Source organism: Xenopus laevis, chromosome 2L (assembly GCF_017654675.1).
Source record: "Xenopus laevis strain J_2021 chromosome 2L, Xenopus_laevis_v10.1, whole genome shotgun sequence".
Taxonomy (NCBI): Eukaryota; Metazoa; Chordata; class Amphibia; order Anura; family Pipidae; genus Xenopus; species Xenopus laevis.
The window spans coordinates 159,829,675-159,850,225 of record NC_054373.1 but is presented as its reverse complement, the minus strand read 5'-3'; the positions used below and the strand labels follow the sequence as shown (position 1 = coordinate 159,850,225).

Below are 20,551 nucleotides of genomic sequence, written 5' to 3'. Positions count from 1 at the left end.
TTCGGGCGAATTTACGCGCTGGCGAATAGTCGAATGGGCGAATATTTGCCCGGCGAATAGTCGTACGATCGAATATTCGATCGAAGGATTTTCATGCGATTTAATTATCGATCGAATGCCCTTTTATTCGATCAAAAACTTAGAAAAAAAGCCTATGGGACTTTCCCATAGGCTTTTAAAGCAATTCAGTAGGTTTTAGGTGGTGAAGTAGGCAGTCGAAGTATTATTAAAAGAGACAGTACTTCGACTATCGAATGCGCGAATAGTCGCAGCGTTTTTTCGCTCAATCTATTCGAATCATTCTACTCAGGCGAATTTACACCAATTCGATAATCGAGGAGCACAAAATTTTTTTCCCCCCTCTATTCATTCACCCGAGCTTGGTGAATGTGCCCCCAAGTAGTCAAGGAAGTTGTCAGGAGAAATAAAGAGGCTGGGCTGATGTTCTTCTGGTTGAGAAAGGTTTCTAATTTTTTTCCTAACCAGAAGAACAACTAAGCAGCCCTCTTTCTTTCTCCTGACAACTTCCTTGTCTACTTGGTGTTCAGAATGGCCGGAAAATGACCATTGTAACAAAATTCATTCATATTAACAATACAGAACCTCTTAATACCTTGGAAATCAAAAAATAAATAATGACTGTGCATTGCAAAAGTTCTTAGAATAGCATCCTCGACAATTTTATATTGACTCATTTTAAAAGTTTACGTATCCATTAAGGAACATGAGTATGATAGAAATATAAATTAATATAAATATATAATATAATAGGAAGGAGCAGAGTCCTTAAGATCTGGTTAGGTAAGGATCTAGCTACCCTGAGAGTTTTCTGATGGAAAGGGCAACTCTTTCTAGTTTGAATGGTTGTAGGAAGAACAGATTCTAAACAAATTCTATGGTATAGCGTTAACAGGGAGATGGGAATAAAACAAGGGAGACATCTGAACTGAAGAAGAATTTTAGTAATAAGAGTTTTGTTTTTAAATTAGAGTTTATTCAAAGTAGATAAATCTATACTAAAATTACACAAATTGTAATTTTGGTAAATAGGCCTTCAAAAGTTAGCATGATCTCACATACACCTGATACAAATGTTTTTTTTCACTCTGCTGAACCCTGCTTCAGAAGACATTTAAAATATATTGAGCTTGAGTCTAGACCCATAAAAGTTTATGTATAATGCCCTGCATAGTGAGGCACCAGTGTAGTTTCAGTGCTGTCTGGAAATAGCCAGCATAATGTGCCAAATCTGCATTTTCTTTGCTTATGTGGATTTCACATGCCAGACACCTTACACTTAATACAGACCCTCACAATGTACAGGAGGAATGGTATTACTACATGCTGTGCCACATAACTGGTTGTAGAGTTACTGAAAATTCAGTAATGAACTTCCCGGTTGTGTCGCTTCATGTGATAAAAGCCAAAAATGTAACTAGGTCTAGTACAGGTAAGGGATTCATTATTCAGAAATCCATTACACAGCACATAGGCTCCTACCTGCCAGCCACTCACCTTTGACCAAACCTGACAGATGCCTTGTACTTGGTCCCACCTAAGATATAATTTACTTATTGGAGGCAAAACCAGCCTGTTGGGTTTATTTAATCTTTAAATGATTTTTTAGTAGACAGATGGTATGGAAATCCAAACTATAGAAAGATCCCTTATATGGAATACCCCAGGTCCAGAGCATTCTTGATAACAGGTCCCATACCTGTATGACCATCACCAGCTTGGTGATTAACTTCAGTGTTACAGAATTTATTTTGTCTCTTGCCAGAGTGAAGCTTCCTTCCTCAGTTGTGCAAAGGAAGAGGTTTATATTTTGTATTCATTTTTCTAAAGCAGTGCTGTCCGACGTATGTGGTACTGAGGAATGGAATTTTTCTGGCCTACATGGTGGAGGGCCGATAATGGAAGCCAGTGTTAGCCACTCCCTGTTTTTAAACCACACCCACTTTAAACCGCACCCATGTTACCACAAGAGCATGTCCGCATTAATGGTGGTAGCACACAAATAGTTGGTGCTCACTGCAGGGATATCAATTATCACTCATATGTGAAAAAAGTTGTCATATTAAGGCATACCCTTTAATCCATATGCCTCCTCCTCCCCTGTGAATAACACAGCACCGGGCCCCCAACAACAATTTTCAAATGATAACAAATCCTCAGAATAAACTCCTACCAGTCTTTCTGATCCACATGCAGAACAGAGCACACACAGGGAGTGTAGGGCAGGCAGAGTATGGCACACATAGAGGGTATAGGGCAGACACAACAGAGCAGAAGACAGGGAAACCTATCAGGTCTACTCTAAGATGTACTACATATACAGTGCTGGTGCCCCTTCAGTATTTTGTGTAAAATGTGAACAGGTGAACTATGTGGGCAGTTTCAGTTTGTGTGTGAACAGTACAGGGCTTTAGGTTATAGAGGTGTTACAAATGTAAACAATGCAGGAGTTTATAGTCTGAATTTGAGGTGTAAACAATGCAGGGGCCATTTAATCTCTGTAGTGATATATTTTTAAATTTACACATGGTAAGCAGACACAGTAGTTACATTGAGTAGGAGAAACAATATTTTATCTGTAAGCAGTTCCATTGTGATGTTCTGGCTCTTTCTGAAAGAAGATGACCTAGGATGGCTGCCTACGCACCAATATTATAGCTAAAAAAATAGATTTATTGGTTCAAGAATAACATTTTAAATGGTAGAATGAATTACATGCAATGTACACAGGGCAATTTAGTAATAAATAAAGTGGTAAAAAAATGAAAGCAGGTAGTACTAAACAGTCTTTTTGACTGAAAGAATTTAAAGAATAACATTGCAATCAGACTAGTTATACCCTTTGAACACCAACATTCTTAATTCATTGCCTCCAGTATCCTCTGAATATGTAAGTAAATATTTCCAGTATATAAATGACAGTATTGTATTTTATTTCTATCTGTTGCCGTTCAGCAGCTGAAAAGTCTCACATTTTGCTGAACTTCCCATGTTTTACATTCTGCAAATTAGCATTTTACATTTGAAAGTTGCTTTAAGCTCAGGAAGTATTGTGTAAAACAAAGTATTTCTGTTTCATAAACTGGCTATAAAAAGATGCCCTGCTGGTTTCTTATGCAGCAGAAACCAGAGAGATTAGGGCAGTCAAGTGAGTCCACAATGTTCTGAAACTAATTTCCCGGATCATCCATAATTACCCCATGACAAATGTTCTCTTTTTGTCAATCAATAGTCAAGCATGGAAAGTTTACTGCTGGGTGGGTGCCAAAAATAGGAAAAGCAACAGAAAGTCAACCTCATGGCGGCTACAGTAGAATGTCCTAAAGTTGAGGGCTGAAATTTATAGTTGCCAAGACCTGTACAGTAATATAGGATGCTTTTTAGTAGCCCAACATGGAAGATAAGGAAGATTTGATATCAGTAATAGATGGAAACTACAGTCACAATCAGCCGTTTTCATCCATTATTTTTATACAGAGTTGTATTATTTAAAAAGGAAAAAATGTGAGCAGAGGAATTGAAGGAAAATCAAAATCAGGTTTAAAAGTTAAAATTCCCAAATGCAGTCTTTTCTTATAGAAGAAATCTTTTGAAAACTCTTTCGTACCAAAAAGATTGCGGCCAGCAGAGTATAAAGAAAACTTTTTATTTTTACCATCATCTGTCTATTCCAATCAGATGTGAAGGAGGGGAATTGAAATGTATCACAAGAATATGGACATAGAGTGGTTAGAAGTCTGCATTGCAAATACTTCCATTACCGCTACATCAAACAAAATACCTTAGTGAACCTAAAAAGGCAGTAGTCTCGATGGTTTTGTGATACTACAAAAGAGTAAAGTGAAGACATTCTCTGTAGGGTGCAATTATCTGTGAGAATAGGCCCTGCATTCAGATCTGAGTGCATAAGCTTGTTGTATAGCTTTGGGGCTGAAGCTAGCTGTGGAATCTCTTGAGAAGAAATCTGACTTATAATATCTCTATAAGACCAGAGTAGCAAAAAAAGCAATATACTGAAATGAATTAAGAGATCTATCGATCCAATATTTCTTTGAATATGACATATATTGTGTTTCTTTGATGGCAAATATCATTTAATACATTTCCCAACAGCAAATATTCTTGGCCACTACTAATACCTCCTTACCATTACATATAATAACCCATGTGGGTGTTTTTCTGGGTCCTTACCAGACCCCTCCCTCCAAGGTTCCCCTTCAAGAACGTGGCTTGATTCACTGTTTTGATTTTGCATGCCCTTTTTCCAGTGTTGGACTGGGACACCAGGGGCCCACCCAAAAACCTTAGACCAGGTGAAAACTCAGTAATATTATTCTTCCTCTCCTCACTCAACCTCTATTACCCTATTCTCTCTTCTTTACATACTAATATTCCATACACAGTATTTAGCCTCTTTGTTCTCATAGAAATAGGTAATGACCATGAAATAGGCCAAATGTTTAGCAGCAAGAAGCCCACTGCTAGTTTTCCTAATATCTTGGGGGGCCAGTCCGACACTGCCTGTCCACCTCATTAATATACATACTGAAGAACAACAAAAGATTTCTGTTTATAAAAGCCCCATAACTTGTATAATGTCTGTTCTACTGTTTTTCTGATTCCTTAACCGTCTTTTGTTTCCTTTACCTCTTTGTGTCTAAACAGGGATCATGGTTTCAGCTAGAGCTGTGTGTAAAAGTGCTAGTAGTCCCCTCATCTCATGAGTGATCTAAATAATGGATCACTTGGGTGCCTCCAAGGAGCTAGACAGGGTGCATATTGAGCATGGCAAATAACTCCTTAGACTCCACCCAACAAGAAGCTATGAGAAATATGACCATTCAATGAAGCCTGAAATAGTTATATTAACTGATTTTACTTACTGATCACAGAAACTACTGATTTAGGGTGGTCATGTATGCACAGATTTGGCCAAGCCATCTGGTGAATGGTATTGCTCTACAATCTGGGCATGTATGGTCATCTTAAATTAATAGTATTTTTAAGAAAAAACAGTGGATAACAGTACTCTAAAGCCTTATCATTAGTATATTAGGGCTGAAATGTATTCTATTTGGTATCAATATTATAAATGTCTCTTTCTTATGGGTCTAGGGGCTGCTCCCAGACCACCAAAGTGACTTTATGAATGACCCATCTATGCACATTGTTTGTTTGAGGCCTATCCATTAAGAAATGGGTTCTCATATGCAAAGGGCTTTGGGCAAAGCACCCAGGCATCAATAAGCCCATTTGAGATCATTTAGCTTTATGCTTGTGAATTTTGGAGTGCCACCATATTTAAGCTAGAATTATAAAAAAAAAATGCTATATCAATGAGGTTTAAACCTTATAGGCACCTACCCACACAAAGGTAGAATAAATAGCTCATTCTGAAGCCATTCTATTAATTCCTGGTACTAACTACAAGCCTCACAATTGCAGGCCCCAAAACCAAAAATAAAAGATATAATGCATATCTATACACAGGCCTGGATTTGTTGAAAGGCCACAAAAAATCTGCATTGGTTCAGAAGCACTGGGGATTCGCAGGAGATACAATAGTTTTTTAATTTTCCTTTGCACAAATCCATAGTACTCCGGAACCAATACTGTAAATTTGCAAAAGGAAGGGGACAGGGCAGGGGCGATAGAGGGCAGAGAGCCTAGGGGTGCCCTGTCTATACAGCTGTATATCTATACACCATATCTTTGTGAATAAGAGTTTATTTAAGAGGAACCAACAATTACACAATACAATATCCTAGAACAATACCACAGAATTAGCTAGAGGGATTTGAGCTCCAATACACTGATCTGAACAAAATACATAGACATCATAGGAAACCAAAGTGGTATTTAGGGCATTCTTACAAAGAAAGGACAACATAAGAAGACTAAGTAGTACTTATATCTTACATAAATAATCCATTTGACAAAATATCAAAATGCTGCTTTCATTTAGGTCCAGTATGATGGGTGATTGGAAGAAATTGTTAACGTTGTTGTAATGTATATTTGTTATTGGTTTAGTGGTGAATAACATGGAAGTCTAATACTTATAACAGCTTACATTCGAGTAAAGGCTGGAGGGATGGAGAGAGATATACTATAATGTGATAAGCCACATGATGTCGTTTCCATGATTCCACAACATTTTATTTACATTTCCCTTATTGTCTTAACACATAGGGGCAAATTTACTTAGGTCGGAATTTTTGCTTCGGAATGATTCACCTCACTTCGCTCAAATTGTCAGGCATTTATTCTCAGCAAATATGCTTAATTAACAAAATGTGAAGGGGCATTTACTAAAGGGCAAAGTGGGCTTTGCTAGTGAAAATTTGCCAAAATGACAATTCACAGGGACATCGCCAATTTACTAAGATGCAAGGAGGACAATTCACTAGCAAAAAAGGTCCTCGCTAGAGAAGTTTTGTTATAGTCATAAAACGAAACACAAAACGCTGGAGTTTCTTTTATATTTTAATATGGGATTATGTTTAAAAGTTGTAACTGTAAAAACAGCATTTTCACCAATTAGTATGTCACTAATAAAGACATACTTATAAACTATATGCACCCACCATATATGTATTGACAAAAGCGTAAGTATCTTAACAAAGTTTCACTAGAAAGTAACACTAGCAAACATTGGCTTAGAAATGCCTGCACTGACACATTTTTGCTGGCGTTCATCTGCCGAGACAAAACATTGGGGCAAATTTACTTAAGTGCAAATTTTCACTTAGGAACGCTTTGCCATTTATGTTAACTCATTTTTCTCTCGGCAGATGAGTGCTGGCGAAAATTCTTTAGCAAATTTTTCTAAGCAAGTTTCGCTAACATTACTTTCTTCCTAGTAAAACTTTGTTAACATACTTACGCTTATGTCAATTTAAATATGGCGGGTAGATACAGGTTATTCTATATGTCTTTTTTGTTGGTGACCAACACTTTTTTGTGTTTGTCGCCAACACTGTCAAAGGTCACTGTGCAGGGGAACTTGAACTGAATTTATTATTTTCTACAGCAGAAAGCTAAAAGTCATGAGGTGAAATCCATCACAGCTGTAGACATTGTACCACAAAGAAAAATCAGCCCTGTCTCCCATATATTAGGATTGTCCCTCTTTTAAGGAAATACAGCATTGAATGTCATTTAAGAACAGTCATTGTATACATGTGTCAGTATACAATAAACCATTTCTTGGAAAACAAAAAAAAACAGACAAAAACAAATTAATGATAAAAGGTTTATTCATCATTTCAAAAGAATAGATGTTGTGATCTTCTGTTTCTTTCTTGTAGGCTACCATCGGGGACCATGATGTTATATTGGGGCCCAAAGATGACAAATGGGCCCTTGTGCCCCCGTCCCTCCCCCCGATGGTTGCCTCAGTTCTTTAAAGGAGAATTCAACCTGTAATAAAAAAACTGGTAGGGTTTTTTTATTACAGGTTGAATTCTTCTTTTATATCTCCAGCCTCAGTGTTTTAATACCTCCAGCCTAGGGAAAGACAGTTCAGTGTTAGACATATAGTAGTAGGTTTGTGTAGAAGAATTCTGAAATTCATTTGCATTTATAATTTTATCAATGTCATGTTTTAAGTCACATGCCTTTTTCTGTTAATTTAAAGGTTGACTATATCTATAATAACATTTTCTTCTATCTCAGTTTTGTAGGTTTCTCTCCATTTAGTGAGCTATAATGAAAATGAGCAATTTTCCTTACCTCTTTGACGCTGGAAGGTCTTTTTAGAGGCCTGTGAATACTGGCTGTGGCCAGCACCCATTTCATTCTAAAGGCAAACAAAAGAAATAAAGTTAAATAAAATAAATACAATTAACATTTAAAATACCCAACATAGTTATGAACAATTACTGATTCTAAATACAGCTACAACAGTATTTATCCACTTCTTTTCACAGTTACATGGTGATTAGGGGTCATTTATAAAGACTCCGAATGGAAGTACACAAGCACTAAGGAGCACAAAAAGCTTGAGCCTTAGTGATTGTACAGGGAGTGCTTTTACAACAACTCCCTGCCTTTCATGACATAAAAGACCCTTATTGATTTTGGGGAAAAAGATGCACATTCATCAGGTTATTGCCAGCATTCTGAAATGCTGGTAATATTTTTGCATCTGCTAAAGCCACAGATATTGTCCAAACTACTGTGTTTGTGCCCATATTCAAACAGAGCTAAAGAACATGGTGCTTAGTTGTTATTTTTTGCCATGTATTTTCTGTTTAAACCCTCATTGATCTAGCATTTTTTTTATAATTATATCTTAAATATGGTGGCACTCCAAGTTGCATCTGCTGCAGTTACACATGATGGTAAATATGGGTGTACCTTTTTTATTTTGATCATCTGTGTATTTTGAATTTGGGTATGGGGGTACAGGGGCCTACAGAGTAGTCTGTGTGGTTTGATTGAATGGGGGGGCTGTGTTGGGGCCAAATTAATTTTTAAATTGTTTAAAGTTAAATAAGCTCAAACCTCAAAACTCTCCTCCTGATCTTCATCATAGTCGTCACCATACTCTGCCTCATACTCTTCATCATAATCATCCTCATAATCGTCCTTATAATCTTTCTTACAGAGGTAACTGCCCAGAAATTCTTCTTCAGGGCATTCCTGGTCGATGAAGTTGCCAGTTTTAGTTGGTGACACCTGGTAAATAGAAACAATTTGTGAACCATCTTTATTTCTGATGAACAATCTGAAAAACAACTAAACTGAAGAAAGTGTTTAGAAGGTGAACAACCCCTTTAAGACAGAAAAGGAACAAATATTTGCCATGTGTTGAAATCTAGCATTTTTCTCGTGTGGTTTTAGCTTCTACTTGGTGTATACCATATTAGACTTGCAACTAAGCTGTTTTGTGATTAAATACTTGCAGTCTTTTTTACCAGGCTATTCCTATTTCCATGTAACATACAATCCAGTATTAATGCTCTTGGTTAGAATATTTGGTGCATAGAGGTTTACCTATGTAAATAAACATTTCCTTACCCATTGTTCTTGATGATGCATGCTCCTTACAGAGGCCTGGTAATAGCATGCACCAAAAGAGCGCCCGGTATAGCAGGGGCGGAGTTGTATTTCATTCTAAAGTCAAACAAAAGAAACAAAGTTAAATAAAATGAATACAATTACCATTTAAAATACCCAACTTATTAATGAACAATAACCACTTCTAAATACAGCTAAAACAGTATTTATCCACTTATCTTTACATTTATATGGTGATTAGGGGTTATTTATAAAACCCCCGAACAGAAGTGCACAAGCACTAAGGAGCACAAAAACACGAGCCTTAGTGATTAATCAGGGAGTGCTTTTATCAGTGGTCTAGCTTCACTCCACATCACACTTGCCAAAAGCAAGCATTAGGGCAGCTCTGTTTTGGCCTGTGCCAATTTATTGTCCATGGAATGGAAATAAGTTTAAAAGGGTTTAAAGTTATATAAGCTCAACTCTTGATACTCACCTCAACCTTTTGCTGGCTGAGGTTTCTGCCCAGATGGTCTTCTTCTGGGCTTTCTTTCTGGCTAATGTTGTTGCCAGTTTCCAATGATGACTCCTGGTAAATAGAAACAATTTGTGAACCATCAGTTCAGGTAAAGTGCTTAAAACTATCGTTAAAGACATTGATTATCACATCCATTTGGAAGTTGTTTAAATTAATATTATGTAGCTCAATGTGATGCTGAGTTGGTGACCTTTAAGTTGCATTTGCTGCAATTGGACATGACAGTAGCTATAGATACAATTTCATTTTATGTTGAGCGCTAGTGCATTTGGAATTTAGGTATGGGAGGGGGAACAGGGGCCTACAGAGTAGTCTGTCTGATTTGATTTTAAAGGTGTCTGTGTTGGGGCCAAAATAAGTTTAAAATGGTTTAAAGTTATATAAGCTCAACTCTTGATACTCACCTCAACCTCCTGCTGGTTGAGGTCTATGTCCAGATGGTCTTCTTCTGGACATGCTTTCTGGCTAATATCGCTGCCAGTTTCCAATGATGACTCCTGGTAAATAGAAACAATTTGTGAACCATCTGTCGAGGTAAAGTGCTTAAAACTATCCTTAATTGATTATCACATCCATTCAGTAGTTTAAATTAATATTACGTAGCTCAATGTGATGCTGAGTTGGTGCACTTTAAGTTGCATTTGCTGCAATTTGACATGACAGTAGCTATGGATACAATTATGCTTTCATTTTGAGCGCCTCTGCATTTGGAACTTAGGTATGGGAGGGGGAAGGGGCCTACAGAGATGTTTGTGTGATTTGATTGGATAGGGGGCTTGTGTTATTCTCTCACTTATACTTACCTGGCAGTTGTTGTTGCCAGTTTCTATGGGGGAACACGGGCCTACAGAGTAGTCTATGTGTTGGGGCCAAAATAAGTTTAAACGGGTTTAAAGTTATATAAGCTTAACTCTTGATACTCACCTCAACCTTTTGCTGGCTGAGGTTTCTGCCCAGATGGTCTTCTTCTGGGCTTTCTTTCTGGCTGATGTCGCTGCCAGTTTCCAATGATGACTCCTGGTAAATAGAAACAATTTGTGAACCATCTGTTGAGGTAAAGTGCTTAAAACTATCCTTAAATACACTGTTTATCACATCTATTCAGAAGTCGTTTAAAGTGGACCTGTCACCTACACATAAAAACTGCATAATGAAAGTCCTTTGCAAATTAAATATGAAACCCCCAAAATTTTTTTCATTAAAACATCCATACCTGTTATAAAGGTGTTTAAATATCTAAACTGTCAATCAAATATTACCTGCCCCGCCTCTATGCCCGTGGCATAGAGGAGGGGCAGTTAATTACTTTCACTTTCCATTCAGCACTTCCTACATGTCACTGCTCTCCTTACATTCCCCCTTCCCTCCTCAGGCTCTATAATTGTGTAGGGCACTGCAAATGGACATTAGGTCTCCCATTCTGGTGCATACACTAGATTTTGGAGTGATAAACAATTTCCCTTAATAACCGTGTCCACAAAATGGCTGCTGCCTGCTTGCTGTGATTGTATAATTCTAAGACAGAAGGAAACAAATTTTAAATAATAAATACAGTGTAAGTAACATTTATTTTGCTCAACTAACATGATAGAAAAGAATTTGAAATTATTTCTTAGGGTGACAGGTCCCCTTTAAATTAATATTATGTAGCTCAATGTGATGCTGCGTTGGTGCACTTTAAGTTGCATTTGCTGCAATTGGACATGACAGTAGCTATAGATACAATTTCATTTTATGTTGAGCGCTAGTGCATTTGGAATTTAGGTATGGGAGGGGGGACAGGGGCCTACAGAGATGTTTGTGTGATTTGATTGGATAGGGGGCCTGTGTTATTCTCTCACTTATACTTACCTGGCAGTTGTTGTTGCCAGTTTCTATGGGGGAACAGGGGCCTACAGAGTAGTCTGTGTGATTTGATTTTATAGGTGTCTGTGTTGGGGCCAAAATAAGTTTAAAATGGTTTAAAGTTATATAAGCTCAACTCTTGATACTCACCTCAACCTCCTGCTGGTTGAGGTCAATGCCCAGATGGTCTTCTTCTGGGCTTTCTTTCTGGCTAATGTTGCTGCCAGTTTCCAATGACGACTCCTGGTAAATAGAAACAATTTGTGAACCATCTGTTGAGGTAAAGTGCTTAAAACTATCCTCAAAGACATTGATTATCACATCCATTTGGAAGTTGTTTAAATTAATATTATGTAGCTCAATGTGATGCTGAGTTGGTGCACTTTAAGTTGCATTTGCTGCAATTGGACATGACAGTAGCTATGGATACAATTATGCTTTCAGTTTGAGTGCCTGTGCATTTGGAATTTAGGTAGCGGAGGGGGGGAACAACACCTAAAGAGAGGTTTGTGTGATTTGATTGGATAGGGGGCCTGTGTTGTTCTCTCACTTACACTTACCTGGCAGTTGTTGTTGCCAGTTTCTATGGGGGAATAGGGGCCTACAGAGTAGTCTGTGTGATTTGATTGGATAGGGGGGTGTGTGTTGGGGCCAGAATAAGTTTAAAATGGTTTAAAGTTATATAAGCTCAACTCTTGATACTCACCTCAACCTCCTGCTGGTTGAGGTCAATGTCCAGATGGTCTTCTTCTGGGCTTTCTTTCTGGCTAATGTTGCTGCCAGCTTCCAATGATGACTCCTGATAAATAGAAACAATTTGTGAACCATCTGTTGAGGTAAAGTGCTTAAAACTATCCTTAAAGGAAAACTATCATGGGAAAAAAAAAATTTTTCAAAATGAATCAGTTAATAATGCTGCTCCAGCAGAATTCTGCACTGAATCCAAGCCTCAAAAGAGCAAACAGATTTTTTTATATTCAATTTGGAAATCTGACATGGGGCTAGACATTTTGTCAATTTCTCAGCTGCCCCAAGTCATGTGACATTTTGAAAAAAAAACATGTTTTCCGATGACAGTATCCCTTTAAATACATTGTTTATCACATCCATTCAGAAGTTGTTTAAATTAATATTATGTAGCTCAATGTGATGCTGAGTTGGTGCACTTTAAGTTGCATTTGCTGCAATTGGACATGACAGTAGCTATAGATACAATTTCATTTTATGTTGAGCGCTAGTGCATTTGGAATTTAGGTATAGGAGGGGGGACAGGGGCCTACAGAGATGTTTGTGTAATTTGATTGGATAGGGGGCCTGTGTTATTCTCTCACTTATACTTACCTGGCAGTTGTTGTTGCCAGTTTCTATGGGGGAACAGGGGCCTACAGAGTAGTCTGTCTGATTTGATTTTATAGGTGTCTGTGTTGGGGCCAAAATAAGTTTAAAATGGTTTAAAGTTATATCAGCTCAACTCTTGATACTCACCTCAACCTCCTGCTGGTTGAGGTCAATGCCCAGATGGTCTTCTTCTGGGCATTCTTTCTGGCTAATGTCGCTGCCAGTTTCCAATGATGACTCCTGGTAAATAGAAACAATTTGTGAACCATCTGTCGAGGTAAAGTGCTTAAAACTATCCTTAAATATATTGTTTATCACATCCATTCAGAAGTTGTTTAAATTAATATTATGTAGCTCAATGTGATGCTGAGTTGGTGCACTTTAAGTTGCATTTGCTGCAATTGGACATGACAGTAGCTATGGATACAATTATGCTTTCATTTTGAGCGCCTGTGCATTTGGAATTTAGGTATGGGGGAACAGGGGCCTACAGAGGCGTTTGTGTGATTTGATTGGATAGGGGGCCTATTTTGGGGCCAAAGAAAGTTTAGATGATTAAAAGTTATACTGGAAAGTTAAGCTCAAACCTTTTCACTCTCCTCCAGCTCCACCTGGCTGATAGTATTGCTCAGGTCTTCTACCGGTGATCTTTCTTCCTGGTTGATGTTAGTACCAGTTTCCACTATTTCCTGTAAAATAGAGAGACAATGTGTGAACAATTTAGGTGCAGTGCTTACAAGTGTAATTAAAAACATGTTCTATCACATATATTCAGCTCCCTGGAGAAGCTGATAAAATGAATATTTTGTATCTCTATGTGACAATTGAATGGAAATTTTATCATAAATGTGTTGTTATTTTATATAATAAAATTCTTTGCTGATTTTAATTTGCTGCCATTAAAACAGTTGTTTGAAATTGTAGCACTGGGCCAACTAGTGAGGCCCCTCTTTACCTCTTGTGTTAGTTAACAGTTGTATTTTATCTTTTCTTGTATGATTAAAGTATACAACCATTTATTATAGAATCTTGCAGAATATATTGCATTTTATAAATACATGTTAATAATAATACTATAATAATAAGGATACATAAACACAGGGTGTGTAGGGATAAAGTCTGGTGTTGATCAAAGGCTAAGGGGCTATTCTATTCTTGCCAGGAGAGGAAAGTAGAAATAATGAGGAAATGTGGCCAGTTTGAGAATAAATTGACCAAAACCTCATTATAGTTTTCTATAGGATCAGCAGGAAGTGGAAATGTATCTGGTGCAGCTTTATCAAGTGTTGAATGAATGAATGAAGCTGCATATAAATCTATAGTGTATATAGAGTAAATAACATGGTTTAAATAGCACAAATAGTTGTGACAATTGTTTTATTTCTATTTATGTTTGGCAATTCATCTCCACTTACCACAGTAACTTCATTCAGATCTGTAGATTTTCTTGATTCTGTCTTGTTTTTATTCTATTGAAGAATGAAAAAAAGTTGCAATGAATTAATATTTTCTGAATGGAGTAAACTTAATCTTATCAATCTTGACCATTGTGTTACTTTACAGTAAGAAGACTCTGCTTCCCCAGGCAACAACCGGGCCCAGATCACAAGGTCTCCTTCCTCTAAAGTTACATGGAAATCTCCCCTCCCCAGTAACTCTCCTAATTGAGAGATGGCAGGGAGTGAAGAAAGCTGGGGGGCAGGTGGGAGGGGTAGCTGTGTGGACTGGCCCCTCTTAAAAAAATGTAAGACTTGCTATGGCATCTTACTGCAGAATCTATAGATTCCCAGTCTGGGCATGACATTTTCCCAGCATTTGTTCTTAGGATTCAGATTTAGTGGACACTTAGGGGCAGATTTGGTGGACACTTAGGGGCAGATTTATAAAAGGTTGAAGTCAAAATTTGAATGAAAAAAATAGCTAATTTTTGTGCACTCCGACTAGGGAATAGTCCAAATTCCAAATTTGAAAAAACATTCAAAGATTTGAATATCGAAATCTATCATGTACTGTCTCTCTTTAAAAATTCGACTTCAACCATCTAAAACCTGACCTGACCTGAAATTGCCATTTTAGCCTATGGGGGACCTCCTAGAACCTATCTGGAGTCAATTAATGGACTTTGAAAGAAAACGTTTTTTTTTGGAAAGACGTTGCATCTAATTCGATCGGATGCACTGTACTTCTAATTCAAAACTGACCTATTCGCCCAAAAAAAAAAAATTTTTTTGGATAAATTTCAACAAAACTACCTTACTTCGAAATTTAACCCTTGATAAATCTGCCCCTTAGACAAACCGAATCTGGACCCTTAAGGCCCCATACACGGGCCGATAAAAGCTGTGGATTCAGCCAAATCTCTCTGCCAGGCCAAACGAAAACTGAATCCTAATTTGTATATGCAAATTAGGGGCGGGGATGAACTTTTTGTCATAAAACAAGGAAGTAAAAAATATTTTACCCTTCCCACACCTAATTTACATGTGCAAATTAAGGTTTGGATTCGGTTCAGTATTCAGCCGGGGGTTCGGACGTATTCAAAATAGTGGATTCGGTGCATTCCTATCACACATTGACCAATATATATATATAAATCATCTAGTAACAGAATTTGAGGTAAATTTCCCTCGATATTCACAAATAGTGATGGGCAAATTTGGGGCATTTTGATTCGCCGAAAAATTCACAAATTTTCCACGGAAAATTTGCAAAACGGCAGCGTCCATTTTTGATGCCGGCGTCCGTTTATTGGCAAAATTGCGCTGGAGTCCAAAAAAACTGCATCCATTTTTTTTTGACACCGGCGAATTTTCGCGGCGGTTTCGCAAATTCGCGACTGTCGCATAAATTCGCCCATCACTATTCACAAATGAAATATGTACAGTACAAAGAATGAAGTCCTTACCTTGCGACAGCAAGAAAAACAAGCTTTTATTCTCTTCCACATTTTGAATTTAGAAAATTCTTTCTATGGAGACAAAAAAATAAACATCACATTTGTTATCACTTCTTTGCACAATCCCTATAAATGTATTGTATAACCACAAGTATGCATCTAAAATTAAAGTAGGATATATGCCAATATACAGTGCAGAGCCGAGCCACAGATGATGGAGCCCAAGATAAACTCCTGCCTCCCCAACCCTTACTTATAACCTCAGCCTCCACCTGCACCTCCCCTGCAACTTGTACACTAAATTCCCCATAACGAGACATCAGGTCATGAGTTGGGGGGATTTTGTGCACCAAAATTAGAGGTAGGCAGACAGAAGAGGTTATATGCCAAGCAACCCCCACTGCATGATTCCACTGCAGCAGGTATAATACATATACATACATGTAACAGTGGCATGATTGTACAACCAATATTTTACTACAGAGACTTTATTGTATGTCACTGATATCAGTATAAGGAATGCAACTTCCGCTTGTACGTGATATTAACTGATCTAGCTGAAGTCTTTCTGATTGTAAAACAATCCTATCAATTAAATATATTTTAGTTTCCACTAGTGATTGACAAATAAATTCGCCAGACACTAATTCTCAGGAATTTCTGCATTTCGCCATAAGCGAATTAATTCCCGAAACTGAAGCGACAATTCGCGGGTGAAAAATCCAGCACGTGAAAAAATATTTTTATGGGCATCAAAATTGACGCTCGCATAAAAATTGTCGTGCATCAAAATTATTTTGATACCCATGCAAATTTTTTGCCATTTCGGAAATTTCACTGTAAATTTGCAAATTTCGGCACAGATTTGCCCATCACTAGTTTCCACTCCTGTCTATTTAAACTAGTATAGTGATGGTGCCATAATATTAGCATAGGGAATGCCATAATATTAGCATAGGGAATGCCTCAATTATTGTATATAGGCCAAATTCCAAATTTCACCATGTGCAAATTTTTTTGCAAAACTGCAGTGAAAATTCACTGCGCCAATAAGAAAAAATGCCCATTGACTTTAATTCGCCCACAAAAAACCTGGACGCCCATTGATTTTAATGCATTTGGACAAAATTGTCGCACATATAAAAATTGTTGCTCGCTTCAAAATTATTTTGATACCCATTGACTTTAATGTGTTTCGGGAAATTTTTCGCTGTTTCACGAATTTGGCGGGAAATTCGAAAATTTCAGCACAGATTTGCCTATCACTAGTTTCCACTAGTGTCTATTTAAACTAGTATAGTGATGGCGCAACATTAGCATAGGGAATGCCACAATTATTGTATATAGGACTAAGTACAACAAAATCAACTTCATTCTAATCATTATAACATATTCTAAAATATTCACAGTATCATTAGCAGTCTCTAAGCCCAAAAAGTAACAGTATTAAAAAGATTATTTTTGCTAATATTTTCACCCAAGTATCCTGACTTCTACTCACCTCAGTCGCCTGAAAAAGAATCAGACAATCTGGGCTGCTGCTGTACACTTTAACTCTGTCCATTATGACATCACACTATTCACAGTGACATCACAAAGGCAGCCCAAGTGTGGGCTGGGATCATATTACTACTGCCAGATTCACATAATTGTGACATAATATGTACAGCCCAAGGTGGGAAATGTAGGTTATATAGGACTAAATATAACAAAATCAACTTCATTCTAATCATTATAATATATTTTAAAATATTCACAGTATCACTAGCAGTCTCTAAGCCCACACAGTAACAGTATTAATAACATTATTTTTGCTAATATTTTCACCCAAGTATCCTGACATCTACTCACCTCAGTCGCCTGATCAAGAATGAGCCAATCTGGGCTGCAGCTGTACACTTTAACTCTGTCCATTATGACATCACAATGACATCACCTAGGCAACCCAAGTCAACAAACGTGGCTTAGTATTATAGATAATGATTGGTGGGAGGAGTTATAAAATACACTGGTGAATTAGTATCATAAAAAAATGATGTATTTGGAATAATCTAATAGATTGTAAAATCTTTGGGTCAGTGACCTCATCCCAACTGCGTATTGAAAGCGCTAAACTCTTGAGTATAGATTTATCTATTTTTACTGTATAACTTAATAAAACTATATCTCTTTTTATAACTTGTAAAGCACTGCGTACAATTGTGGTACAGGTATGGGATCCATTATCCGGAATCCCATTATCCAGAAAGCTCTGAATTACGGAAAGGCTGTCTCTCATAGACTCCATTATAATTAAATAATCCAAAGTTTTAAAAACAATTTCCTTTTTCTCTGTAATAATACAACAGTAGCTTTTACTTGATCCAAACTAAGATATAATTAATCCTTATTGGAAGCAAAACCAGCCTATTGGGTTTACTTAATGTTTACATGATTTTCTAGTAGACTAAAGGTATGAAGATCCAAAAAATACCTAATGATCCGCTATCCGGAAAACTTCAGGTCCCGAGCATTCTGGATAACAGGTCCCATACCTGTACTATATAAATAAATACATAAATACATATTATTGATATTGATAGTAGATTGCTGATGTAGAAAATTTAGATTTTTGGCGACAATTTGACTTTTCACAGTTCAATAATAATGTCACACAGAGTAGTAATCATTTACTTATTGTGGTTCAGTAACTGATTTAATTCTAGCATTATCTTCTGTCATTTCTCTCATATAATAGCCTATGGACATTTAAAGGGCAACTATATCAACAATTTTTGGTTGAAGGAGACAATAGTTTTTTTAAAATATGACCACTAATTGTAATTGCTAATGGAATGTTTTAAGCCATTTACCTACAAAACATTTACGTAATTGTTTTCCTATTTATAACACATTAGAAATAGAGAGCAAAGGGCAAACAAGGGATGCAGTCCATCTTGTTTCTTTTAATCTCTCCCCCAGCCCTGCAAGTTAAATGAATTTCAGAGTTAAAGGGATTGTTCATCTTTAAATAAACTTTTAGTATGATGTAGAGAGTGATATTCTGAGACAGTTTGCATTTGTTTTTTATTATTTGTGTTTTTTGAGTTATTTAGCTTTTTATTCAGCAACTCTCCAGTTTTCAATTTCAGCAATCTGGTTGCTAGGGTCAAATTATCCTAGCAACATGCATTGATTTGAATACGAGACTGGAATATGAATAAGAATGGGCCTAAATAGAAAAATAAGTAATAAAAGTAGCAGTAATAGTAAGTTTGAAGCCTTAGAGAGCATTTGTTTTTTAGATGGAGGCAAATAATTCCCAAACTATAAAAAATAAATAATAAAGACCAATTGAAAAGTTGCTTAGAATTGGCTAGTCTATAACATTGTAAAAGTTAACTTAAAGGTGAACCACCCCTTTAACAGGGCAGTGCTCCACCCCATGAATACAGAGCTGCTTTCGCCAGTGGGTAGGTATCACCTGGGTCAGGTGGGAAGTACAGGGTCCCATTGTGGAGGGGCAGACACTTTATAACTTGTCAGTATAAATGAAGTGCAAGTTGTGGGACGAACCACAAACCTATGAGAAGCGAATGAATCCCCTCCATCCATTTTGTTCTGGCAGGCAGATGGGTCAAAAACATATAAGTGACCTAGAAATAAAATACAGTTGGTTTAACAAGATGGCATCACTAAATTACCCTAGCAATACAGAGAAATGAAAACATATATGAAATATTATCAAGAAAACTGTTCTAGCAAGTGTGCGGTAAATGCAAATGTTTGTGGTACTGCTGAATGCATCATGTATAGGAGCATTAGAACCTATATATATTAATTTATTTATTGATTGCAATAAACAATGCAGAACTGTGAGACTGAAATCACTTCTATATTATATTGTATCCCACCTTCTTGGCTCTTTAGACAAATGTTGGTATTTATAGGTATTCTATAACTTAGATACCTGTTCAAAGTCAGACTGGGCCAACAGGGCACCTGGAGAAAACCTGGTATTCCCCGGCTCTCATGGGCCCTGCTGACCCAGAACCACTAACGGCCCAGCCTCTGTGGAGCCTCCATCAAGGTCGGGCAAGTTGTAACTGGTTCAAGTTTGTGGCAGTGAGTAGTGTGAAGTGAGTAGTGTGTAGTGTGTAGTGAGTAGTGAGTAGTGTTGCAGTGAGTAGTTCATGACTGGTGTGATGGTGCAGAGCCGGGCCAACCCGGGCGGGTGCCCTAGGCAACCTGGCTGGCCAGGGCTCCGGCTCAGTTCATGCGCAAAACTGCGCTCCAGCGCACATGCGCAACGCTGTGTCCCACCACTCATACGTGAAGCTGCGTTCCAGCCCGCATGCGCAAAGCTGCATTCTAGCGCACATGCGCAGAAACACATTGACACGTTGAATAGAAGCGGCAGTCGGGTAGACACGGGACCGGACATGAGGTAGGCGACTGAGCAGGTACGTGTCTGGCGCCCCTCCAGCTTTGCGCCCTAGGCACGTGCCTACTCTGCCTACCCCTAGTTCCGGCCCTGTGATGGTGTTTTTGAGGTGGTGAGTGCTCAGATCTGACAGTTGCCTGAAGAAGGAAATTAAAGTAGAGGGTTGATGGAAAGGAGGAGGTCAGATGAGAAATAGAGTTTTGAATATGGATGCAAGGAAAATATTATTTAGTTGGTAGGAACTTTGTTCCTGAGAATATTCTGATAGATACAACAAGCAGTGTATAGTATATAAATTTGCTCATGAATGACCACCAGCCAAAGACCAAAGGTGTAGGAAATGTGGTCAGAAGCCATTTCAGTGTCTCCAATGCACCGATTTAACAGTTGCCGGGAGTGCTCTTCTGAGCCCTTGTGCAATTGAAGTTAACGTCCTTCCTTTGTTTTCAAGATATTACCAATTTTACACTTAAGGATCAGGACAGAA

General features: G+C 37.6%; 1 protein-coding gene across 2 annotated transcripts; it reads right to left on the bottom strand.

The window, feature by feature from the left end:
* Positions 1-7,259: 7,259 nt before the first annotated feature.
* On the bottom strand, positions 7,260-15,709 carry LOC108707757 (involucrin-like). Of its 2 annotated transcripts, XM_041581200.1 has the most exons (13): positions 15,651-15,709; positions 14,161-14,214; positions 13,333-13,434; positions 12,893-12,985; positions 12,114-12,206; positions 11,558-11,650; positions 10,487-10,579; positions 9,967-10,059; positions 9,521-9,613; positions 9,043-9,138; positions 8,527-8,700; positions 7,753-7,819; positions 7,260-7,527 (listed from the first exon to the last, which is right to left on the bottom strand). In XM_041581200.1, the coding sequence occupies exons 1-13, from the start codon at positions 15,690-15,692 to the stop codon at positions 7,514-7,516; spliced, it is 1,107 nt and encodes a 368-aa protein (XP_041437134.1). In that variant the 5' UTR covers positions 15,693-15,709; the 3' UTR covers positions 7,260-7,513. The 2 variants fall into 2 exon arrangements, with proteins under 2 accessions (XP_041437134.1, XP_041437133.1); XM_041581199.1 differs by having other exon boundaries at positions 7,260-7,819.
* Between the last annotated feature and the right edge of the window lie 4,842 nt (positions 15,710-20,551).